We start from the raw sequence: 21,090 nt of genomic DNA on the forward strand, positions 1-21,090 counted from the left end.
CACGGGCCATTGGACCAGACTGATTCCAGTCGACTACTATCCAAAAGGTCAACGCATCACCGAGCAAGCATGAAACTAAGCTTGGCAAGTCTACCGAATATATTTCCAGTATGTTGAAAACAACAGCCAAGTTGCCTTATCGGGGGTAGAAAAGGCTCGCATTTTACCGACTCTTATGGCTTCTCTTTCAAAAACCTGCGAAACAACCACGGGAAAACTCCCATGATGAGTAAACCTCAGAAAATGCGATCTGTCATATTATATCGCAATAAAAGGGTATCATCTTCCATCTCTCGCATGTATGTGCAACAAATACTTCCAAAAGACATCACATCACATAGGATCAAAAAGCCTCGTATCACCATGACTCCAAAAAGTCCCAGACAGATTCTCCAAAGTCTCAAAGTCCGGCACCCATAAAGGATCACTTTCATCCTGATCAATCCATGGCGCCAGCTGCAACGCCATCCTAACCGCATGCTCAGAATCATCATCCGGACAACCCTGCGTCTGAAACGTAGCACCCGCAGTATCAGGAGCCAACCCCGTCGGATTGACGGGGGGAAACTTATCACTACCGGACATGCCGGGAGCAGTCGTAGAATTCCAATTAACGCCATACTGGGCTGTCATCAGCTCAGCCATTCCGGCGTTACGGGCAGTCTCGTTGCCCTGCAGTTTCTCCATGGCGGCGTTGACTAGCAGCTCGAAGGCGTCACGGTATTTCTTGACCCATGCTGCGCGCTCGCCCATTACGAAGAGAACTGTTGAGCAAGCGCGGATGTCGTTGCTCATGCGGACGGACCAGACTTGGTCTGTGTGTGTCCATAGCGCGTAGAGGAGGGTGATTCCGGCCATGAAGACTGTTTGCACGGCTAGGAAGGAGTGGCCGTATTCCAGGGTTTGGTGGAGGCGTTTGTGGGACTGGCATATGTTTCCTGCGGCCAGGATGCAGATTTGGTAGTATGGGTCTGTGATTGGGAGGAGGGGAAGGAAGGGCTGGATTAGTAGTCGGACTGCTCGGTTGAAGTGCAACATTGGGTAGTCGAGATCTGGGCCGCTGAATCGTAATAGGGCGGATTCTTTCCACTGTTCCAGTTCAAGGTATAGAGGGTCCATTTTTGGTCGGAGAGAAGATAGGGGGCGGTCGGCGCGGTAGATTTTATGTTGGATGCGAGAGTCGATGCGACGAAGTTTGAAGAGGTAAATTGCGAATGTCAAGGTTGTGGTTTTGTTTGGATCTAAGGGTGCTGTGAGTAGTGTTGGATCTTCAATGTCGTCGTCCACTTCTAGTGGGAGGTCAAGATCAATGTGACGATCGGATATACTGAATGGGCGGCCGAGAGACATCGATACCACTCGCTCCAAATAGTATACAGTCCAAAATAGTCTTCGTCGCATCTGAGTGGTAAATGGATCCATGTTGCTTTCATTTGCTTTTCGGTGAAGACCTAGATCGATAGCAGTGCGCATAGCAAGTCCAATCATGTACCACATGCCATGACTGGATGCAGTTCGGAGATGATATACGACAAGAAGAACCATGGCCTCGATATTGTCAATGGATCGCGCTTCACACATTGTCGGGACATGCTGCAATGCGGCAGTATAGAATCGCTAAAACTTGTAAGTGTCGGCCGGTCTAACGTTTAGATAATATGATTACCTCAGGAGTCGTGTACGCATATTTCTCACTCAGCCGAAGCATTGTTGCGCCGATTGCATAGACCAGGTTGAGTTTGAAGATAGCAAATCGATCAGACCGAGTCAGATCCTCACGCTTGATCTTAGCTAAGCGCCATCGATCTGCATGGATCTGCCATACTTGTGTCCGGTTAAGAAATGGATATCGAGAATGAAGTCGGGTGAAATATGTCTCGAGTATTCTTGCCCCCATCTCATCAGTTGGAGGCTCAACATTCGCTGGCAAGAGATCTTCCATTCTCGTTGCCCGATCTCGAATTTGAGTGGCGCTGGGCTGCTCCGAGGGCCCGTGTGCTTTGCCTGCCGTATTTCGAGGATTATTAGAGGCGGTGGTACTGGTTTTCTGCTGCATTCTTGAGATGAATTGGTTCCATACACTCGTTTGGACCATCTCTCCCAGGTCGGCAGCAAGAGAAAGACCAGAACTGGATCCTACGTATGCAGGTGCCTCGGAGGCGTTCAGCGCAAGAAGGCCCACAATCTCTCCGACGGGATTATTGTCAAATCCCGAGGTAGTTGTGTGCGGCGTTGTGTGGCCACCTTGTGGGGAGAACAACGAAGACGCAGTATTTGTGGCGGCAGCATTCTGGTCTGATGATCGATCAGACTCAACAAGTTTACGCTCAAGGAACACCACACGCTCCTCTAAGCCGCGTGTGTAACTAACATCCAAATCAGTATTTTCCGCCTACTCCATAGATTGGACCTTACTCATTCTGACGGTCTTTGTCCTCTCGGACGCTGGACTTGTCGCACGAGACCCCCGCCTTCAGGCAGTTGGAACAAGTCGGATGTTCATTATCGCACTGGAAACCCGTTAGTCGAGATATTTGTAACTATATTACTGACTAGAGCTCACCTTCTGCTTCCGTGTCTTGCAGCGAGTGCATGCGGTCCTCCCGCGTTTCCGCGGGTTATGATCTCGTGATGCGGGACTTGTCTGCCTTGATGACTCGGGGCTCTGCCCGAACGCATACATATCGAATTTTCTGGGAAATATCAGCCTCAATTTGAAACATCAAGACGCTGGTGAAGTGCCATTGCAAGGTGAGATTAAAAGAGGTCGGAGATGCGGTTGGATCGGAATGCCAAGACAAGACATCTACTAACACTAACGCAGCCTATAGTTTACGAGGCATCCAGGATATACATTTGAATACTTTGCTTTATTCTTTTCTACGGTTCGGATACTTGTGGTGAAAGAGATATTTCAAAAAATATATATTTCAAAGGTCAGAGAAATCAAAAGTTCATGGAGCTAGCTCTCCATAAATGCAGAGCTTGGAAAGTGACGAACAGCTTCTAGTCTACCAGATAGCAAGCAATATTGAGATACAATTTCCATTGAGAAGACTTGGTATCTCGGACAATCTTAAGCGCCAAGTAGTGTTTATATTAAATTAGTCTATCGCAAACTGTATAAACTTTTTGGTATCACACGCCGCCCATGCAACAAAAGCAAATGCAGATTTAGCCAAGTCGAAAGCAAATTGAACAGCCCGTCATCGTTCTCAAGCCTCTACATGCCTCGGTACTGCTCCTTCTCCCGATGTCCCTCTGTATTAGGTTCGGCCCGAGAAGGCGGCATCGATGATTCGGCGAATGTCGACACAGAATGACGCTTCTCGACCTGGTCGTATGTCTGATAATCGGCGGACTCCTCGGGGTGCTCAGAAGTAGCCGCCTCGGCATCTCTCTCTTCTTGGGCTTTCCTCTTTTCCTCTTCAATCTCTTCCGGTCCCTTTGGTCGCTCCAGGCCTCTGTCACGCACGAACATACATGCCAGGAAACAAACACCGATGAGGGGGACCTGCAGAACAAATACTGCGTGGGAGGCCTTGCTGTAAGAAAGCAGAATTGAAGCCCACTCAGTTGCACTAAGGTTCGCTCTTGAAGGAAGTGAGTACGAAGACTCTGCCAGGTAAGCGAACTTGGTTGGTAGATTAGAGCGAAGAGTAGCCTGCAGAATTGCTGCAGAGATGGCGAGACCACATGAACCACCAATGCAGCGGAAGAAGTTACGGTTTGCAATCACGACTGCTCTTTGGGACTTGGTACAATGGGCTTGCAGGGCCACGAGAGTGGGCTGGAATGTGAAGCCAATTCCGGCGCCCATGACTGCCACAATGACTGCAATAACGGCTGGATGGGTGTGGGTACCGAATAATAACATGAGGCCCGACCCCCTATTAGAATGATACTGTTAGTATGGGATCAAAGTAACAGGGCTTAGACATCGATCAACGTACAAGGTCCACAAGCCAAATCCAATCCAAATGATTTCGCCATAGCGCTTTACTCGTGAGATGTACAATCCAGATGCGATTGAGAAAGTTGACTGGGCCGCAACCATAGGACATGTCATAGCCGCAGAGGCAATTGGCGACCAGCCACGGGCATTCTGGTAGTACAATGGCAGGTAGTAAAGGCTTGCCTGGTAAACTGCACCATACAGAAAGCTCTGCAAGAAGATTGCAGAGACAACCTTGTTTTTGAAGAAGACCACTGTTTTATGTCAACTAAATGTCCTTCTACCACTATGGGGGATCAAAACAATACCTGGTAGCATCGGGAGTGTAGCCACTTTCCATTCAATGAGCAAAAATGCAACGATTGCACAACCTCCGATAACGAGCATACTAATGACCATCGGTGAATCCCAGGGGAAATATGATCCACCTCCCGAGATAGGAATCAAGAGGAAAATGATACCAATGGACGATGCAAGCAGCCCGAACCAGTCGATACGGCCAATGTTTTCCCGGAAACTATCTTTGCGTGCATTATTCGGAATGAGGAAGTATCCAACAACTGCAGAGCAAGCGGCCAATGGGGAAATCAACCAGAAGAAACCGCGCCACGTCGAACGCATGATGAATGCAGCACCCAGAAATGGTCCAATGATATTACCAATACCCAGAGATGCACCCAGAATACCCTGGTACTTGCCTCGCTTTTCCAAGGTCACGATATCGGAGACAATGATCATCGTCAAAGATGTAACACCTCCACCAGCGACACCAGCCAAGCCTCGGAAAACATAAAACATAGCCGGGTTCTGGGACAAGCCACAGAGTAGGTCTGCAATACATAGCAAGACCAATGCGGAGATGTACATGATTTTCCGGCCAAAGATATCTGACAGTCGGCCGTACAGCACCGTGAACATGGTGTTTGCAATTAACGATGAGGTTCCAGCCCAGGAGATGGTATTCTGAGCACCCAGTTCGCGTGAGATCGTTGGTAGGGTGACACTAATACCATTCTGATCCACCATGCAAATCAGCAAGGAAATTGCCAGACCTGTGAAGACAACCATGAGTTGTGCGAAGGGAAGAATATTTGTTTGGTCGTGAAGGGCCTTTTCGGCCTCTCGTTGTCGATTCATGGCTGCAGATGTGGCGGCGCGAAGCTTGCTCAAAGTGGTAATTCTCCCTAGATTGTTCAAGATGTTTCGTAAAAGGCCATGTGTGCCTTGTGGCGTAGAAAATCTTGCAACACGAAGTATATTAAGGTTGGGAGTGAATGCTTGGCGTGATACTATCCAAAGCACAATTGTATGGAATGAGGAGGGTCCCGATGTTATTTAAAGGAACAGACTAATCCCACGGCAAATTTGTTCATATAAGAGTCATTCAATTGATAAGAAAAGTTTTTCCCTGGCAGGGTTTTAGTGCCTTTCGATCCATCGGCAACTGAGCGCTGGATGTCGATTGGAGCTTGAGCGCCGCTGGCCGGTGTCATATCGGATCCATGTCCGACGCAGGTGAGTACTTGTGTGCCTGGTTTGCATTATAGCCCAATATCGCGCCGATGGATTGCGATCCAGACACTGTCGGCTCAATTCCGCGTCATCTTTTCGGTGCGGTTGGCGAAGAGCAGAGTCTGCTGTGGATCCGCAGTATCGGATAGCCGATCGGACCTCCGATGGCTGAGTAATGGTACGAGATGCCGAATTGGGAAATTTAGAACCTTTTATCTCCGGATACTTCTCCGAAGTAACTCATGTCCCCCCTGTAGTTCTGCAGGTTGATCCTGATTGTGCGGTCACTTTGGCCAATTGCGCTGCTACTATTTGAAGCCATATCTCCTAGGCACAGATGCATATGTACTTAGTGCTGCCACACCGTCGCCTATGCTGAACTCTTTGCGACTCGATAACAGAGGCACTTGTGACTAAGGCAAGCTTCTGGGCTGGTATAGCTTCCATAAGAAGCCGGTTTTGGGGAACAACATACTTGATCAAATGCAAGGGTATAACATTATGTGGTAGTAGATGAGGTGGTGGTATCAGAACTAAGTAGATAGGAATCCTTTCCAATCCCATCAACAAAAGTGGTATCAAAACAAGATTAACCAGCATAGCTCGTCGACTTCATAACAATATTAGCCCTGATAATATCCAGTCCCAGGTCATCTCAAACGTTACTTCCCCTACATAAAATGAACCTATATAGAGTTCTCGCGGTCAAAATCAAAACAAAGATCCCAGAAAATACTCATTGAACTAGCCCTCTTAGACTTGAGTTAGATGTTGTCACCGTGATCTGGATTGGGCATCCAAATTATAATCATGACATCTCATAGAACGCATAGAAAGTCAAAAGCCGGGACGGTCAGGCATCGAATGCCATACATTGTCATGCATAATAAGGCATAAAGTCAGCTGGTGCTCGTGTTGGCTTGGGTTACAATGTGCAAGCACGAGTTTGCACAGTCATATATTCTGATCGCAATAACATGGTGGTCGACATCATCCTCTTGACATGATATGTTAGGTATGTGCCGGTCCAATTTGAACTCCTAGGCCACCACCAGGCCAGGCGTTCTGGATGTTAGGTGTGTTGGATGCATTAATATCGTAAGCAGGGTTTTCGCCGACTGCATTGCTACTGCTACCAACACCATTCTGGGGAGTAGGCCCGGTGTGTCTTGGGACATTGCCAGGATTCGGTACAGCATGATGGGTCATATAGTTGGCACCGGTGACATTGCCCTGGTTCGGGAAAAAGCTCTGATTCAGTGACCCACAGGTTGTACAGGTGAACTCAATCTTGAAATTGGTAAGAACCATCTGGGGCACGGCATCGTGATCACTGCGCTCAGGGTAGTCTTTCGGAGGTCCAACCACTCCTACTGGTAAAGAAGCAACTGTTTGGTATTCGACTCCTGATTGTGGCATAGTCATTGGATGTGGGTTGTGATTGAAAGACGGTTGGTTTGATATGGGGATCGGCACGTGTTGCACCTGTGGAGGTGGCAGGGCTTGGGAACTAGATGGCGGAGCAGGTACGTGGTTGTTTGAGGTTTCGTTTGGAGACAAGTTATCATCATCGATCAGTGATGATTGAAGATGCTCTGGAAGCCAGCGATTCTCGGATATCTCCCCATATGCATGTGTCCCTTCTCCTTGTGAGTCGGGGGATTGCTCAGGCGACGGCTGTTCTTCTGCACTCATGTCGATATCCAGCCCATGCTCATCCTGGCCCTCAGCATGTCGTGGTTGAAGTTTGGTAAGCGCTCTCTGTGCCTGGCGCATAGATATGTCATACCCATGGTAGCGTTTCACGGCATCCACGACCTCCTGGGCCCGTATTTTCGACTTCATATCGAAAAGCTTCGGGATCTCACTCAGCAGAAAGCGCACATGGGAAGCTTCAGAGCGAGCGGGTGTGGCCGCAGGAGAATTTGCGCTCTGGCGGCAACTATGGCTGTCTTGAAGACTGGTAATGTAGGTCGCATTTTTGTTTGAGCGACAGACCACCCGAAAGAAGCAATTTGCCGATGATCGACATCCGATAACCACGCTCTTCTTGTTGCTCCGGGCCACACGAAGCTCCCAGTGTTGCCTGACTGATATACTCCGCACCACTGTTTTGAACTCTTCCAGAGAGCAAAACCGCTGGCCCACATGGAGGCCGGAGTACATCTCCGTCATAGTGATCAGACTGAGGCAAGTACAGAGGACAGAAAGAAGTTAGCAGCTAGGACAGCAGTCACAGAGTCTTGTGCGACAAAGTCCATCGGGCCTCTAGTTGTGGCTTCACCAGGCCGTGCTTGCGGACAGCTTTGGATTGCGGAGTACAGCGAGGTCCTTAAGCAAGCACGCGAGCGATTCTGGGTAGTTTTGAATTGGTCTTTAGCCAGAAATCCTCGGAGGCTATAATTAATTGTGTAAACGAAAGTCGATTACTCTCGTTAGGCAGCACAGCTGAATGTTGAAGAATAGCCATTAAGCCCTGGAGGTCAATAAGGCTAAGGCGGAGTTCCAAGTGCCAGACCGCTCGGCTTCACTTTTCATATTCCTCCCCACTTCGATCACCTTGAAGTCGCGAACAATTTCAATCAACCCTGCGCTATTGGCCTTTGGGATTGAATTCATTATCATCAGATAAACAAAATGGCTTCTTACGGGCTGCTTGGCCAGCCAGAAGAAGGTCGAGTCCACTCCAGCTCTGTCCTCCCAGGTCAATGTTAACGCCCCAACTCGTACAGATGCGCTCCACAAGTCGCGTCTCCTCAACGTCGAAGAAAAACCATTCAAGCGAATTTCAAAACGACTATTGAACCCCGAATCCCTCATTGTCTCGCAATCCACGCTCCCTCTCACCCCTCCCCCCGAAGAAACTGACGCCGACTCCGATGCGACCGCAACAGAAGCCGAGAAACAGAAAAGGCTCGAAGAATGGCGCCACTTCCGCGAGGATGTCTCACTTGACTTTGCCGCATTCGAGGGAAGCATTGCGCGCGTCCAGTTTCTACTTACCAGCAACGAGCAAGAACGCCAGCGATATGCCTCCGAGCGAGTTCAGATTCTGTCTACAATGCAGTCTGTACGGGACAGCACGGCCGATCTACGCAGTCAACTTGTAGAGGCACAGCGACTTCTCTCTTTGCGAAAGACCTACGATGAATTGACAGACAAAATCACAAGCAACCGCCTACTCAAGCCGCGCGAAGACCAGTCAGCGAACCTTCAGAAATTGCGACTGGAGATTGCGGATCTCGAGAAGGAAAGCAAGGATTACGCCATGACCTGGGCTGAGCGACGCGAGCAGTTCGGTCGTATTGTGGACGAGGGGATGCAGCTTCGTCGCCTGATCCGCGATGAGAAAGAGGAAGTGGAGCGCCGAGAAGGCATGCAGGAGGGCGAAGACGGCGACGAGGGAGATGTCACATCCAAGGGCAAGGCTAGCAGCGGGAACACTCCTGGTCCTGAAACCGATGCCGTGACCCCTCCCCAGCACGGCCAAGATGAGGCCGGTCGGCCATCTGCTCTGCAGGTTGAGAAGGCCGGGGCTGCCGGTGCTGCGTCGCCTTTGCGGCAAGTCACAACTGCCCAGGTCGATGGAGCAGGATCTAGTCGGGAGGACACCAATATGCTTGATGAGGGTGAAATCTCTGCGGTTAGTGATGGTGAATATTCCGAACTCGAGGAAGGAGAGGAACTCCCTGATGACTTCAGCGGGAAGATGGATACTACCTGAAGATGCATTTCGGCGTGTACATTACTAGCACTAGCAAGGAGTTCTGGTTTATGGTCTGGCGTTGGGCATGGCTTCAATTTATTGAATGATATTATGGAATCTTCCACCTTATGGGTATTTTTTTAGCTTTGTTGTAATGTCGATCGACATCTCTTTCACGAGATCTCGCGCTGTGCGGTCTTAGCTTGGGCAATAGCTTCTTTGGCAGCGGTAATGTGCTCAACATTGCTGTCCAATCCCTTCTTGCCTTCCTCAATCTATCAAAATTGGTTAATGGAATCCAAGAATACAGATAGGTGGTAGAAATAGGAAGTTACACTCACAATCAAAGCTTCCAGGTTCGCAACAGTCTGCACAATCTTCACCTTCAATGTAGGCAGGACCTTCCTGGTCTCTTCAAGAGACATGTGCTATCATTCGTGTCAGCATTAGAGGTTTCAGAAAGATAGGCGGAGATGATTTGGTAGGAGCAAAGCTCCTGTACACGGCACATACCTCTTGCTTCAGGGTATACTCGCGGTTCTCGTCGCCACCAGCGGTATCAGCCTCCAGCTTCTTGATACGCTCAGCCTGCTGCTGAAGCTCCTTGTGATAAGAAGCTTCCTCCTTGACCAGGCGGGTCACGGAGGAAGTGATGATCTCTAGCTGCGAGCGGGGTGCCATTTTGATTATCTGTGTGAGAGTTAGATGTGCCTGCGGCTTTGACTGCGGGTCTCGAATAAGATTGCCAGAAGAGGCACCATAAGACAAGAGGGGTGTGTTGTAATCAACGCTATCGGAAGTCTATATCCAGCACTCAGAATGCCCGAATGATAGCTTTACGACTAGCATTGCTGGTACCATTGTTCAAGGCACTGTCTATATAGACGGGCATCACGGCAGAAACAAAGACCACAGAGGACGTACCTGTGAATTTTATATCTGACAACAGAATTTAGTTATAAGCTGAGCCGATTTTCGATTTCTCAAAAGTTCATTGATATGCCCCTCCACTCGATGATGCTATCAAGACGGTGTTTGCATTGTTTGTTGTTTGATGTGGGGGTATCACGTGCTTCCATCTATAAGTTCCAAAGACGACGGAGAACGGAGGATGGATCCGAGACACTACAAGATAAATGCAAGAAGCCTTTGGAATATAAAAAGTTGCTTCAAGAAGCAAAAGAGTACATGGTAAATATTTCAGTGAGCTTCCAATACTTTGTTAATGTGGAGAAGTCGTATACATTGTTAAATGAAGGGTTCCTCTGGATGATATCCCAGAGCAGCTGGCATTACTTCCAAGGTTGCTATATATATGCCGATTACACAATCCTAGGGGCAATATTAATTTTGAGATTCACAAGAGATAGCGTCAACTTTCAGTCAAAAACCCCCGTCGTTATGGTTGATTCCCAGCAAAGATTGATGAACCTTGAAATCCTCGAGTATGTTGACAATGGAGGTCATCAGTCCTCACTTGAGCAGATATCTAATCTTACAAATATCAGATCTGAACTAGACTCCGTAACTATATATATGAGACATTAGAGCAAAGAGCATCGAATAAAGCATTGAATCCAGAGAGTCTCAGGCAGCCAATCAGCGTCGACCGCGTGATCCTCCATTTATTTAAAGCCGAGCCTCCTACCGTCTACAACCACGAGAATAGCGTCGCATCTGGCATCTTTTTATCTGTCCTTTGTTCTTTTATAAGCGATTCGCGCCTCATTTGCTTTGTTATCTCTCGCGTACTTGCTTTCACCCTATGTCGCACATCTTATGGTACCCAATCCAATCCGGCTTGAACTATTGCCGTCATAAGCAAGATGCCGGCCCCATCACTGCTTCACCTGGCCACAGCCACGGCTATCCGCTTCGTCAAAGGTACAGATAAAATGAACTCCCTCATTTTGGATGATTCCAAACTAACTGTGTGATTTTCAGACCTAGATGATCTGGGCGCCATGCCATACTCACTTGCCCGTCCTATCTTGCTTAATATCCATAACCCCGAAAAGCTGGTACGTCGTTCTAAACCTCACTTTCTGTCGCTTCACTTGCACTTCATTTCCAGTTTCAAACTCATTTACTAATACTATTCTTTCTGAATTTGCAGCATGCCATGGAGCTTGCATCCCCCCACCTCGCCGAAGAAGACGAAGAACTGTGGCTTGAGCTCATTAAACGGGACATTCCCGAGTGGGAAAAGTACCACCTCCCGGATAGTACCAACAACTGGTACGGGGTGTACTGTGATCTCCTCGACCAAGTCCAACGTTCTCTTGACGCCGATGCGGAGAGAATGAAGATGGCAATTGACGGCATCAGTGCCAAGCGTGCACTCCTCACCCCCAAGCTCATCCCCGAGGGCAAGGGCTTGCGCATGGCCGGATCCCGACCATCCGTGCGACAACGTCATGCTACATATGATCGCAGGATGGTTGGCGGTGCTGAAAAGAAGCCCAGCATCTTCCAGCCACAGAAGCGCAACACCGCGCTGACGATGCCTACCAAGTCTCTCAACAACCGTGCGTCGCAAGTCAAGCGCGCACCGATCGGCTTGGTCGAAGAACACCGCCGTCCCGCCGAGCAGCCAGCACCACAGCCGGCATCAAAGCCGCAACCACTTCCTCCACGCATCAGCCGGCGCCCTGGCATGCTCCCACCCTCGCTCCAGCACCCCATGTTGGCCAAGAATGAGGCGCGACTACGCGCACTTACTTCCACCGCCTCCGCTGCCTCACCCCGTGGCGCATCCAGCAGCGATGCGTCTGGCGTAAAGAAGTCACCTGCTGTGGCCACAGCGCCCAATCTGAAGCGCCGTGCGACCTCACCCCCTCATGGTGCAGAGACAGCCTCCTCTTCTTCTTCTTCATCTCGCCCCGCCCCTCCTACCTCTTCTCTCCCCCCCCCCGCCCGCCTTCCTCCGGGCCTCCTCTTCCCCGCCCGGGCGTCATTCGTCGACGCCCAGCGCCGAGCATTTTCATGCCGGCAAAGCGGCGACACTTGTCGTGATCTTTGGATCACCAGACCTTTTGTGATTTTTGGGTCTCCGAAAGGAGGCGTTCTACATACTTGCCTATGTGGGACATAGGTTACATCAATGTTTTCAGTTGGAGCAAGGAGTTTGGGCTCGTTCTGATACCCGAGGTGGGATTCACCTCACTTGCGATTCATTTCGTGTTAGATTTTCATCAAATTACCAAAAACATATATTCTTATCCACAACTCTTGTTCTGTCTGTAAAGTTGATATGGGCTCTGTTTGTCCAATGCGAGGGACATGGACCTACAAAAAACTGGAAATGGATACCTGCATGCTTCAACTTTCCCAAGCTTTGACTGTCCCGGAAAGTGCAACCGAGGCTGCTGGTCAGATCTCCAAGTTTGTCGTGGACTGAACTTTATTCAAGGTCGTCGCAGGTATAGCGTCCAACACTCAGTCAGCTCGGCTAGGTAGTATTTTACAACCATCTCTCAGTGCTTCGTTCCAAACTGTATTCAGCGGTGCTCGCATTGTATCCCACGGGATAGCACGTGTAACGATACTGAAGTAGACATACGTAGCATCCAAAGCCCGGAAATAAAGCCAGGAACGGTATAGCAAAAGAAGCCAGTCCATGAAAGAAGCTTATGTCATTGAGAAAAAAGGACGCAACAAATAAAAACGTTCCAATCCAGAACACCCAGTATGCATATTGTCTCGCATTTAAGCTCAAATCCCATTGCTCCGCCGCGGTCCCTGTGGCTTGAATCCTCACGAAATGGAATGCGGGATGGACAAGAATTGGTGCTCCTCAACTGATTCACATTGCTGCAGAAATATGGTATCTAAAAATGACAAAAAGCGTTTACACGGACATCGCAGCGCATCCTCCACGCAGAGCAAGGACAAGATGGAGCGTGGCGCCACCTTCGAGGTTGTATTCTGAGGCTGTCTTATCGTCCGCCCTGTTGGTGACAAGTTGTTAGCTTGGATTTGTCTTTGACAGTAAAAAAAAAAAGCAACGAAAATAACTCAGGGAGTAGTCTCTTACATCTGCTTGCCGCCGAAGATGAGTCGTTGCTGCACCGGGGGAATTCCCTCTTTCTCCTCGACACGCTCCTTTATCCGGGAGACCTGTATAGAACCGTCCGTATCAGTATAAGCGCATTCAGAGGGCGTGGATATAGCAGGGCTTGTGGGTGTGGTTTCAGTTGAAGGGTAGAGTGATTCCGTGCGGGGAGGAGCCGGAAACGCATCAAGGCTGGCGGGTGGTTTACCTTGTAGTCAGGCTCAATATCGAGCTCGATCTCCTTGCCGGTGAGTGTTCGGACCCTATGTGAACGCGAAATGTCAGCTTGCAGCTCTGGGGGTGACCTTTTCCAGTTCGGGGTCATGCGATGATGCAATGGGGACGGGGTCATGCTGGAGCTGAGAAACTCACTTGATCAACATGTTGAAGCGATGGTGGCTTTCCCGGTGGTTTGAATGGTAGCAGTGGAGCAAGGTATAGATCAGCTGGAATGTAGTTGGAGGTACAGCTCTTGTCAATGAGTGTTTGGAGAGAAGATGTGAGCCCGGCGGGGTTTTGGTGGGGGCCTGTGGCCTTATTGCCTGATCGCGTCGGAGCCTCACTTTGACTTGCGACAATGTATACAATGTAGTGTAGAGAACACCATAATTAGGACTTTTGAAAGAGATGAGATATCTTACTAGGTTTTTATTATCCCAGTTCTAGCATTAAACCCCCGAAACACCATTTTTCAAAATGAGTTGTCCTTGAGAGTTCAGCAATATATAATGAACTACTTGTAGTATAGTTGATATTTTGGATACAATTGAGATATGAAAAAATACTATTTTCTGACTAGCAATTGATCCAAGTACTTTAATATTCTTCTTGCGTATTATTACCACTCGATAGCCAGAAAGTAGATAGTATATATATATCCTCTCTTCTCACTTGCATGCAGTTTTACCCCATCTACCCCGCTGAAACCCTTGGCCCAAATTAGAATCATCAGTCAATTAGAGTCCAACCTCAAACAACATGACCATTGAACCCGTGCAACATGTAACAGCTGAGAATCAGTTTCAGCAATTGATCACTCATTCTGAAAATGACCCGGTAAGCTCGTGTCATTAATTGTCAACAGCAAAATGCTGAGAATCCCATCCAGAAACAATTGCAAATTGTCTATGAGGTCCATAGAAGCAATAGAACTGCCTCTTTCCGAAACCAAATCTGCCAACCTGGATTTTGCGAATGGAAAGAAGATGAGATTCTGTCCAAAGTCCTCGAGGCAGAGAAAGGGTTAACAGACATCGTCGACCCGAGACACAACCTTGCCTTTTGGGCACGCCCGCCACAGCATATCCGGGAATTAGTCTACAAGATCCAGCAGGAGATTGGCCCCTTGATTGGACCTGGTGCGTGGGAGACATGATCTGTGGGAAATGAAAAAGACTGTACTAACCATGATTCTACAACATAGGCCTCTGGCTTGTACCCCGGGGTAATCTGCACATGACCACGCTCGAGATCAGGTCTGCACTGACAGGACCTGAAATCGATGAGATCGCTTCCTCGCTTGAGATGAGCGGGTCCATAGCAGAGCTGGCAAATTACACTCTCACCCACCGTGCCCGGCTGGTCAAGCCAGTAATCAGCTACGATACTTCTGCTATTGCTCTGAGCTTTGTTCCCGCGGCTGGCGAGGAAGATCGCAGTGTGTATAGTGGAAAAGATGATCAGTTTACATATCACCATCTGCGGAGTGATCTCTACAACATGGTGACTGAATCTGGCTGTCCAATCGCGGCTAGGTATACCGTTCCTTCTGCGCATATCACTATTGCGCGCTTTATTGCGCCTAGTGGTCTCAAAGATGTAGAGCCAGATTCTCCAAAGGAGTTCGAGAAGAAAGCATCGGGACTTATTGATAAGATCGAGGATCTCAATCATGAACTCCGCTCAAATGTGTGGCGGAGATTGGGGGACCCATCTCAAGGGCAGTGGGTGATAGGTCATGAAAAGGGGTTAGAATTGATGAAGGGCCGGACCTGGTACGGAGTAGGGGACAGTCTTGCACTTGGAGAAGGATTTAGATAGTAGAATACAAGATATTTGCTGAGAATCGACTGTAAACACTTTTAGAGATCAGCGATGTCAGGGGTGCCTCAGGCATAAAATATAGGAGTGACTCAGCATAATCTTCTTGGCGACACCTAAAAAGGTTAGCGCCCACCCGATAGGGCCTAAGCGAGTGAAATCCCACAACCCAACAATCGCACTTGCTCTCCTCCGACAAGCGACAATCCAACGACCACCACCCAGCTATCCGGCCAAGTCAGTCAAAATGGTAAGGATATCACCCTACGAGATATGTCAAGTGTTCTGCAAGCCCCGGCCATTCGAAATTCCTCGAGTCGTGGAGAGATTGTGTGATGTCCACTGTGCGGCCGACCTCGAAATCGTCAAATCCGCCGACCGTCGCGAAACACCACATTATGAACCACCCAACCGTCTGTTTTTCACCGGATTCTCGCAGCATGCAAATGGAAGTCGGCATTGAAGAGGGAATGGGTGGCGAAACCTGCAATAACAACACTTGGGTGACGAAATCGAGGATTCGAGAAGCAGACCACAATGGATGCACCCCGCGGTCCTTTTGAATCCTAGCTACTCAGCCACGCTTTCTTCCCGTGAAGACCACGACCCGGACCACACGACCATTCTCTTTGCGACCGCACTAATTTCGAATCGGATTTCGGGGCACGAACCACATTGACATTGATCTCATTCGAGACCAAAAAGACAAAAGCTCATGACATCTCCGCACAGGTCAACATTCCCAAAACCCGCCGGACGTACTGCAAGTCCAAGGAGTGCCACAAGCACCAACAGCACAAGGTCACCCAGTACAAGGCTGGCAAGGTTAGTGCTCTCGCCACCAGAATGGTAGTCATGAGCCATTGCTGATGTTGTTCTCTTTTGTGATTTAGGCCTCCCTCTTCGCCCAGGGTAAGCGCCGTTACGACCGGAAGCAGAGTGGTTACGGTGGTCAGACCAAGCCCGTCTTCCACAAGAAGGCCAAGACCACCAAGAAGGTCGTCCTGCGTCTCGAGTGCACTGCTTGCAAGGCCAAGAAGCAGCTCGCCCTGAAGCGCTGCAAGCACTTCGAGCTGGGGTATGTTGCATCTACACATTGTTCTATTGTTTTGCTATCCAGTACTGACGTATCTCTTTTCTTTACAGTGGTGACAAGAAGACCAAGGGTGCTGCCCTTGTTTTCTAGATTGTTCAATTTCCTTGTTCGGCTTCTGGGTTTCCTGCATTGCACAAAGTGCTTCGCTGTTTTTGCGGAGCATATATGACATTGGCAATGGAAAAATGAAATAGGAATTCAACTATTCAAAAACACCATCTATGACTACCGGATTATGAGTCGTTGAATGATTATTCTTGCTTCACACTAGAGCTGATAGTAGCTGCCTCATCATCGTAGTGATATACTGCATGTCTTATGTCTTGCTGACTATTGCTCTCTTGGGACTTTCAGTCAAATATCCCTTATGTAGAGTTCTCGACTGTCAGAGTGGGTTATATGCCCCGGTTATTGCCAAGACTCCCTACCCATCCCCAAGATGGGTCCACTATTACCAGTGGAGTGTTTCGTGAGACTTCTCGACGTCTGGTGCCTCGCTTCATTTACCCCCGAGGTTACTGGCTTAGTGGCGGCTCATCAAAAGGATATTTAGAAGCTATCAGCCACCAATGGACTACATCATACTTAATCTAAGCTTGGCATAATCATCGGGGTCTCCCCGAGCACCTCCAGGGCTGACAAGGACCTCCCGAGAGACGTAAGATATTTTGTCCTTAAGTAGACCTATTATAATTAAGTCCACATATATTCCCAAAATAAGTAAACATATTATCAGAACACAGCAGAACCAAGTTGACAAAACACGGAAGGGCGAGATGGCGAGCGTGGGGGTGAAGCAAATGCCAAGACGTCCCGAAATGGTACCCCGGTTCTCAGTAGAATTGCCCATTTCATTCCATTGGACCGGGTAGAACATGAGAGGGAGACTTTATACCAAAACTGAGAGAACATCCATGGTATGAAGACGTAGACCCCCACGGAATGACCCCGAGGATACCAACCCCGCATTCCAGGGGGACCACACGAGACCTTGAACCAGCCATCTTCCTATCTTGCGAAGTTAAACGGCTCAAAAACATCCCAATGACCTTGTTAAATTCTTCGTAGTGGAGACCTCTCGTATCCACGGCCTACCACAGTCCCCCCGCTTCCCCAGGAATCACCTTCTCGGATCTCCTCCGACAATGGGCGTCTGTCTCGTCTGTCTCTTGTCTATCTGCTGTGTGACGCATCCTCGGCCCATCGGATGTAGCCCGCTTTCCTCCAGGATCAGAGATCAAGTAATATACCGGGGTAGTTCTTGTTTTTAGTTCTTGATGATCTACATTTTCTCCTCACTTGATATCACTGTCTGATTCCGCGGAGAATCAAGAAACATTCAAGATGGCAATGTGGTATTCGCTGAGTATTGCTTTCTTTGCTGCTATAGGAACGTTCTTGTTTGTAGGTTGATTTCTTTTTACAAGATCATTTGATCTTGGACCATGTACGCGAAGTCAGCTCTAATGATTGAATAGGGATTCGATACGGGCATTGCCACAACTAGTGAGTTACAATCACCCACAAATCTACGTCTCCGACTCAAACTAACGATTTACTAGCGATTGCTCACCAAAGCTGGATTGATTATATGCAAAAGCCATCAAATGGCGTCACAGGAGCTGTATGTCCAGCCAACCAGCCATCTAACCTCCAACCCGGCAAATCAGACCCAGGGACTGACCATTCTAGGTTGTGGCCGTGTACATTGCCGGCGAAGCCCTTGGCGCCCTAACACAAACATTCATCGGCGACCGACTCGGCCGCATCCGCTTCATGCAAATGATGTGCATAATCGTGACAATCGGAACCGTCATCCAAACCGCCTCCATCAACATCGGCATGTTCCTCGCCGGCCGCGTGCTAGCCGGCTTTGCAGTAGGGTAAGCCACACATACTTTACACCAGATCTATAAACACCTGGCCAAATTCCATATTAACACACCCCTAGTGGCATGGTCGCAACAGTCCCAATCTACCTGAGCGAAATCTCAGATCCAAGATACCGCGGTCTGATCGGCGGAATCTCTGGCTGCGGCATCTCCTTCGGAACAATGATGTCAAACTGGGTCGGTTACGCTTGCAGCTACGCACCCTACGGCCCCATCCAATGGCGCCTACCTTTGGGCATCCAGATCCCATGGGGGATTATCATGTTCATTGGTCTTGCGACTTTCATGCCTAACTCGCCGCGCCAGCTGATTCGCCATGGGAAGATTGAACTGGCGCGCAGCGAGTTTGCGCGCATTCGCCGTGGGATTGTGCTCCATGAGATGGAGGAGGAGTTTGGGCTTATGAAGGCGCAGATTGAGTATGAGATGGAGAGGGAGATGACTTCTTACCGGGAGATCTTTAAATTGTTTAGACATCGGGTGCTTGTGTGAGTTTTCTTTTTCTTTCTAGTTGGGTTGTGTGTTTGGGGATTTTGGAACTGACTTGGACGTTTAGGTCTATTGCTGTGCAGACGATGACGAGTTTGACGGGTGTCAATGTTATTCAGTATTATCAGAGTGAGTTCTGGGTGCGGATGCCAGAGTTGGGTTTGTTGGAAAGCTAATATATATCTCTCAGCTATTCTATACAAGGGTCTTGGAATCGGATCACACTCGATCCTCGCTTTGGCTGGTGTCTATGGTACTATGGCCTTTTTGTCCAACTCGGTCACTACAATGTACATGACCGACCAATGGGGACGTCGGAAGTAAGTATATTCTCCGAGGTATCATTTCGCATGCCTGCCGCTAACCGTCCACAGGATGTTGATCACCGGACTGGCTGGTGTTGTCCTGATTGAAATCTACGCCGCGGTGATGCAGAGGCAGTTCCAGCATACAGACAACCGCATCGGAAAGGGTTTCGCAATTCTTGGAATCTACCTATTTGTGGTTTGCTATTGTACGGATTCGGACGAGGGCTGCAAGGATTTATCGCTAACTGTGGTTTCCCCCCTTTTTAGATGGCATGCTCAACAGTACTACATGGCTGTATGGAGCCGAGGTTCTTCCTATTGCTCTCCGCAGCAAGGTGATGGGTCTTGCCGCCGCATCTCACTTCATCGTTAATGTTGGAAGTATGTTTGGCATTCAGTATTATGAAAGATAGTGGTTCCATGTATGCGATTGCTAACCTCTTCACCCGAAAATAGTCACCGAGGCTGGTCCCAGTGCTTTTGCCAACATTCACGAGAACTACTATTACGTCTTTGTAGTATGCTCTGCATTCTTCTTAGTGATCGCCTACTTTTACTTCCCGTAAGTCGCTGGTCTATTTCCGTTCTACTTGTTTTATCAGAGACGAAGAGAGAGAGATACAAGAAGAAATGAAAGAAATGAGAAGCTAACCTTATTCAGGGAAACCAAGCAGAAGACCCTCGAAGAAGTGGCTGCTGCGTTTGGTGACCGAGTCGTGAATCAGGACGAAGGAACTAAGCGTGCGATTAGTGTGGTTGGTGAGACGCAGCACATTGAATCGACTCATGGATCGACCCATGAATCCACCCATGAAACAGCAAAGGCAGTCTAAACTGTGGGGGTTAGCCAGGCGCTTATACAAATGCAATTTCAACCCCAATCCGTATCCAAATATTCCAGAGGTCTTCACCGTGTTGTAAACTCAAAAGAACAGCAAGATAGCAGCATTGCAACCCCTTCTTCCGACTGGAGGTTAAATTGATTGTGGCTTTTTTTTTTTTTTTTTTAATTTGCCTTCCCAGAATTACCGAAGCCACGAAGTAAAACAAGCGGTTGTCAGGCTGCATATGTATTAGGCTGAAGTATTTAAATTAAAGCAAGCGAGAAACCATGGAACGCAGCTCGTGTTTTGCCCCCCATTTCAGCCTTGGGTTCCCCACCAGACAAGCATGGAGAATTAGAACAGTCCAGATCAGACTGACGGAGTAATTCGGCGTTCGCTGTTCGCCGTTTGACCGATGATTGATGATTATGCCGAACTGGCATGCTGTCATTCTCGGCCCTGAGCCGGTACTAGAATATCGACCAGTAACTCTAGCATCTCTACATAGCCATTGAACCCTTCCAAGGTTCCTGGCCAGCATCTGCATCCATGGTTCCAAGGTTATTGTCCCAGAAACTCTATCGCCACGCGTTGGGATGATCTCTACCGATGATCATCCTGAACCACGTGTGGTTATTTAAAACAGTTAGCTCCCCTGGATGCTGAGATCGGGAGACTATTTGCCTATTTGCCACGTACTTTAGTATACTACTCTTTCACCTCCATTCTTGTTTGTTTTCAAGGGTATATGGATTTTTTGATTTTTTATTTTTTATTCTATTTTCCGGCAATCTCTTCCGGTTTGCCTCGGAATCAGCCTGTGGAAGTTAGCAGTTTTAACTAGCTCAACGTTAAACGTTACCGGATTCCCGAGAGCCAGGAACACGAGAGCCCTGGAGGGTCCGAGCCCCCAAACGATCGCACAATGGGAATATGGAGGAAGGATTCTACATATACTATTCTCGTATTCTTGTCCCTTAAATGATCTACCTTATACCAGACAAATATCTTATATCAGATGCGTATGATGTGCTATAATTCTTGGTAAAATTTGGTTAACTCTTCGAAGCGGTACCGGGGTATGGGTTCTATAGAAATTAAGAAAATAAACAATTCAAAGCTTTGACGAATCACTGGAACTGACAGTGACATCTCCGGGGAGCTGAAAAGTTAATCAGAATTTTCACGTTTACCTAGGTATGGACCTCGGGAGT

The 21,090-nt window shown here is 48.5% G+C and overlaps 9 protein-coding genes across 9 annotated transcripts; 4 read left to right on the forward strand and 5 right to left on the reverse strand.

The window, feature by feature from the left end:
- Positions 1–333: 333 nt before the first annotated feature.
- On the reverse strand, positions 334–2,683 carry N7471_012085 (putative C6 transcription factor; the record flags this gene model as incomplete). The annotated part of the gene is made up of 4 exons (XM_057284804.1): positions 334–1,617; positions 1,667–2,366; positions 2,416–2,510; positions 2,564–2,683. 4 exons carry the CDS (start codon positions 2,681–2,683, stop codon positions 334–336), a joined length of 2,199 nt encoding a protein of 732 aa, XP_057131070.1.
- Positions 2,684–3,223: 540 nt separating this feature from the next.
- On the reverse strand, positions 3,224–5,092 carry N7471_012086 (putative MFS transporter; the record flags this gene model as incomplete). The annotated part of the gene is made up of 3 exons (XM_057284805.1): positions 3,224–3,890; positions 3,954–4,209; positions 4,264–5,092. The coding sequence occupies 3 exons, from the start codon at positions 5,090–5,092 to the stop codon at positions 3,224–3,226; spliced, it is 1,752 nt and encodes a 583-aa protein (XP_057131071.1).
- A 1,386-nt stretch (positions 5,093–6,478) lies between these two features.
- On the reverse strand, positions 6,479–7,642 carry N7471_012087 (uncharacterized protein; the record flags this gene model as incomplete). The annotated part of the gene is made up of 1 exon (XM_057284806.1): positions 6,479–7,642. One exon carries the CDS (start codon positions 7,640–7,642, stop codon positions 6,479–6,481), a length of 1,164 nt encoding a protein of 387 aa, XP_057131072.1.
- Positions 7,643–8,104: 462 nt separating this feature from the next.
- N7471_012088 (uncharacterized protein) lies at positions 8,105–9,191 on the forward strand (the record flags this gene model as incomplete). The annotated part of the gene is made up of 2 exons (XM_057284807.1): positions 8,105–8,141; positions 8,200–9,191. 2 exons carry the CDS (start codon positions 8,105–8,107, stop codon positions 9,189–9,191), a joined length of 1,029 nt encoding a protein of 342 aa, XP_057131073.1.
- A 155-nt stretch (positions 9,192–9,346) lies between these two features.
- On the reverse strand, positions 9,347–9,854 carry N7471_012089 (putative tubulin-specific chaperone Rbl2; the record flags this gene model as incomplete). The annotated part of the gene is made up of 3 exons (XM_057284808.1): positions 9,347–9,448; positions 9,515–9,601; positions 9,687–9,854. The coding sequence occupies 3 exons, from the start codon at positions 9,852–9,854 to the stop codon at positions 9,347–9,349; spliced, it is 357 nt and encodes a 118-aa protein (XP_057131074.1).
- Positions 9,855–10,999: 1,145 nt separating this feature from the next.
- N7471_012090 (elongin A domain-containing protein) lies at positions 11,000–12,573 on the forward strand (the record flags this gene model as incomplete). The annotated part of the gene is made up of 4 exons (XM_057284809.1): positions 11,000–11,057; positions 11,118–11,194; positions 11,290–12,016; positions 12,422–12,573. 4 exons carry the CDS (start codon positions 11,000–11,002, stop codon positions 12,571–12,573), a joined length of 1,014 nt encoding a protein of 337 aa, XP_057131075.1.
- A 216-nt stretch (positions 12,574–12,789) lies between these two features.
- N7471_012091 (NEDD8 family protein RUB1) lies at positions 12,790–13,705 on the reverse strand. Its single transcript, XM_057284810.1, has 4 exons — positions 13,600–13,705; positions 13,436–13,490; positions 13,210–13,292; positions 12,790–13,123 (listed from the first exon to the last, which is right to left on the reverse strand). The coding sequence occupies exons 1-4, from the start codon at positions 13,608–13,610 to the stop codon at positions 13,024–13,026; spliced, it is 249 nt and encodes an 82-aa protein (XP_057131076.1). The 5' UTR covers positions 13,611–13,705; the 3' UTR covers positions 12,790–13,023.
- A 456-nt stretch (positions 13,706–14,161) lies between these two features.
- On the forward strand, positions 14,162–16,630 carry N7471_012092 (60S ribosomal eL42 domain-containing protein). The gene is made up of 7 exons (XM_057284811.1): positions 14,162–14,283; positions 14,336–14,585; positions 14,651–15,221; positions 15,397–15,517; positions 16,000–16,092; positions 16,161–16,345; positions 16,414–16,630. The coding sequence occupies exons 1-7, from the start codon at positions 14,206–14,208 to the stop codon at positions 16,451–16,453; spliced, it is 1,338 nt and encodes a 445-aa protein (XP_057131077.1). The 5' UTR covers positions 14,162–14,205; the 3' UTR covers positions 16,454–16,630.
- Positions 16,631–17,707: 1,077 nt separating this feature from the next.
- Positions 17,708–19,885, forward strand: hxt8 (uncharacterized protein; the record flags this gene model as incomplete). Its single annotated transcript, XM_057284812.1, has 11 exons — positions 17,708–17,767; positions 17,842–17,869; positions 17,926–17,987; positions 18,056–18,246; positions 18,315–18,743; positions 18,812–18,873; positions 18,935–19,064; positions 19,119–19,258; positions 19,320–19,433; positions 19,509–19,614; positions 19,714–19,885. 11 exons carry the CDS (start codon positions 17,708–17,710, stop codon positions 19,883–19,885), a joined length of 1,494 nt encoding a protein of 497 aa, XP_057131078.1.
- Between the last annotated feature and the right edge of the window lie 1,205 nt (positions 19,886–21,090).

The sequence above is a fragment of the Penicillium samsonianum genome (genome assembly GCF_028829775.1).
Source record: "Penicillium samsonianum strain IBT 33392 chromosome Unknown utg000007l_segment0_segment0, whole genome shotgun sequence".
Lineage (NCBI taxonomy): Eukaryota > Fungi > Ascomycota > Eurotiomycetes > Eurotiales > Aspergillaceae > Penicillium > Penicillium samsonianum.

What these genes read in the sequence shown, in the direction of transcription:
- N7471_012092 (XM_057284811.1), top strand. Translation starts at nt 14,206, where the DNA reads ATGACCATTGAACCCGTGCAACATGTAACAGCTGAGAATCAGTTTCAG. An exon ending in CTCATTCTGAAAATGACCCG is followed by an intron (nt 14,284 to 14,335) that starts GTAAGCTCGTGT and finishes AATCCCATCCAG; the next exon opens with AAACAATTGCAAATTGTCTA. An exon ending in CCCAGTACAAGGCTGGCAAG is followed by an intron (nt 16,093 to 16,160) that starts GTTAGTGCTCTC and finishes TTTGTGATTTAG; the next exon opens with GCCTCCCTCTTCGCCCAGGG.
- N7471_012091 (XM_057284810.1), bottom strand. An exon ending in ATATTGAGCCTGACTACAAG is followed by an intron (nt 13,293 to 13,435) that starts GTAAACCACCCG and finishes GGTTCTATACAG; the next exon opens with GTCTCCCGGATAAAGGAGCG. An exon ending in ATCTTCGGCGGCAAGCAGAT is followed by an intron (nt 13,124 to 13,209) that starts GTAAGAGACTAC and finishes TGTCACCAACAG; the next exon opens with GGCGGACGATAAGACAGCCT.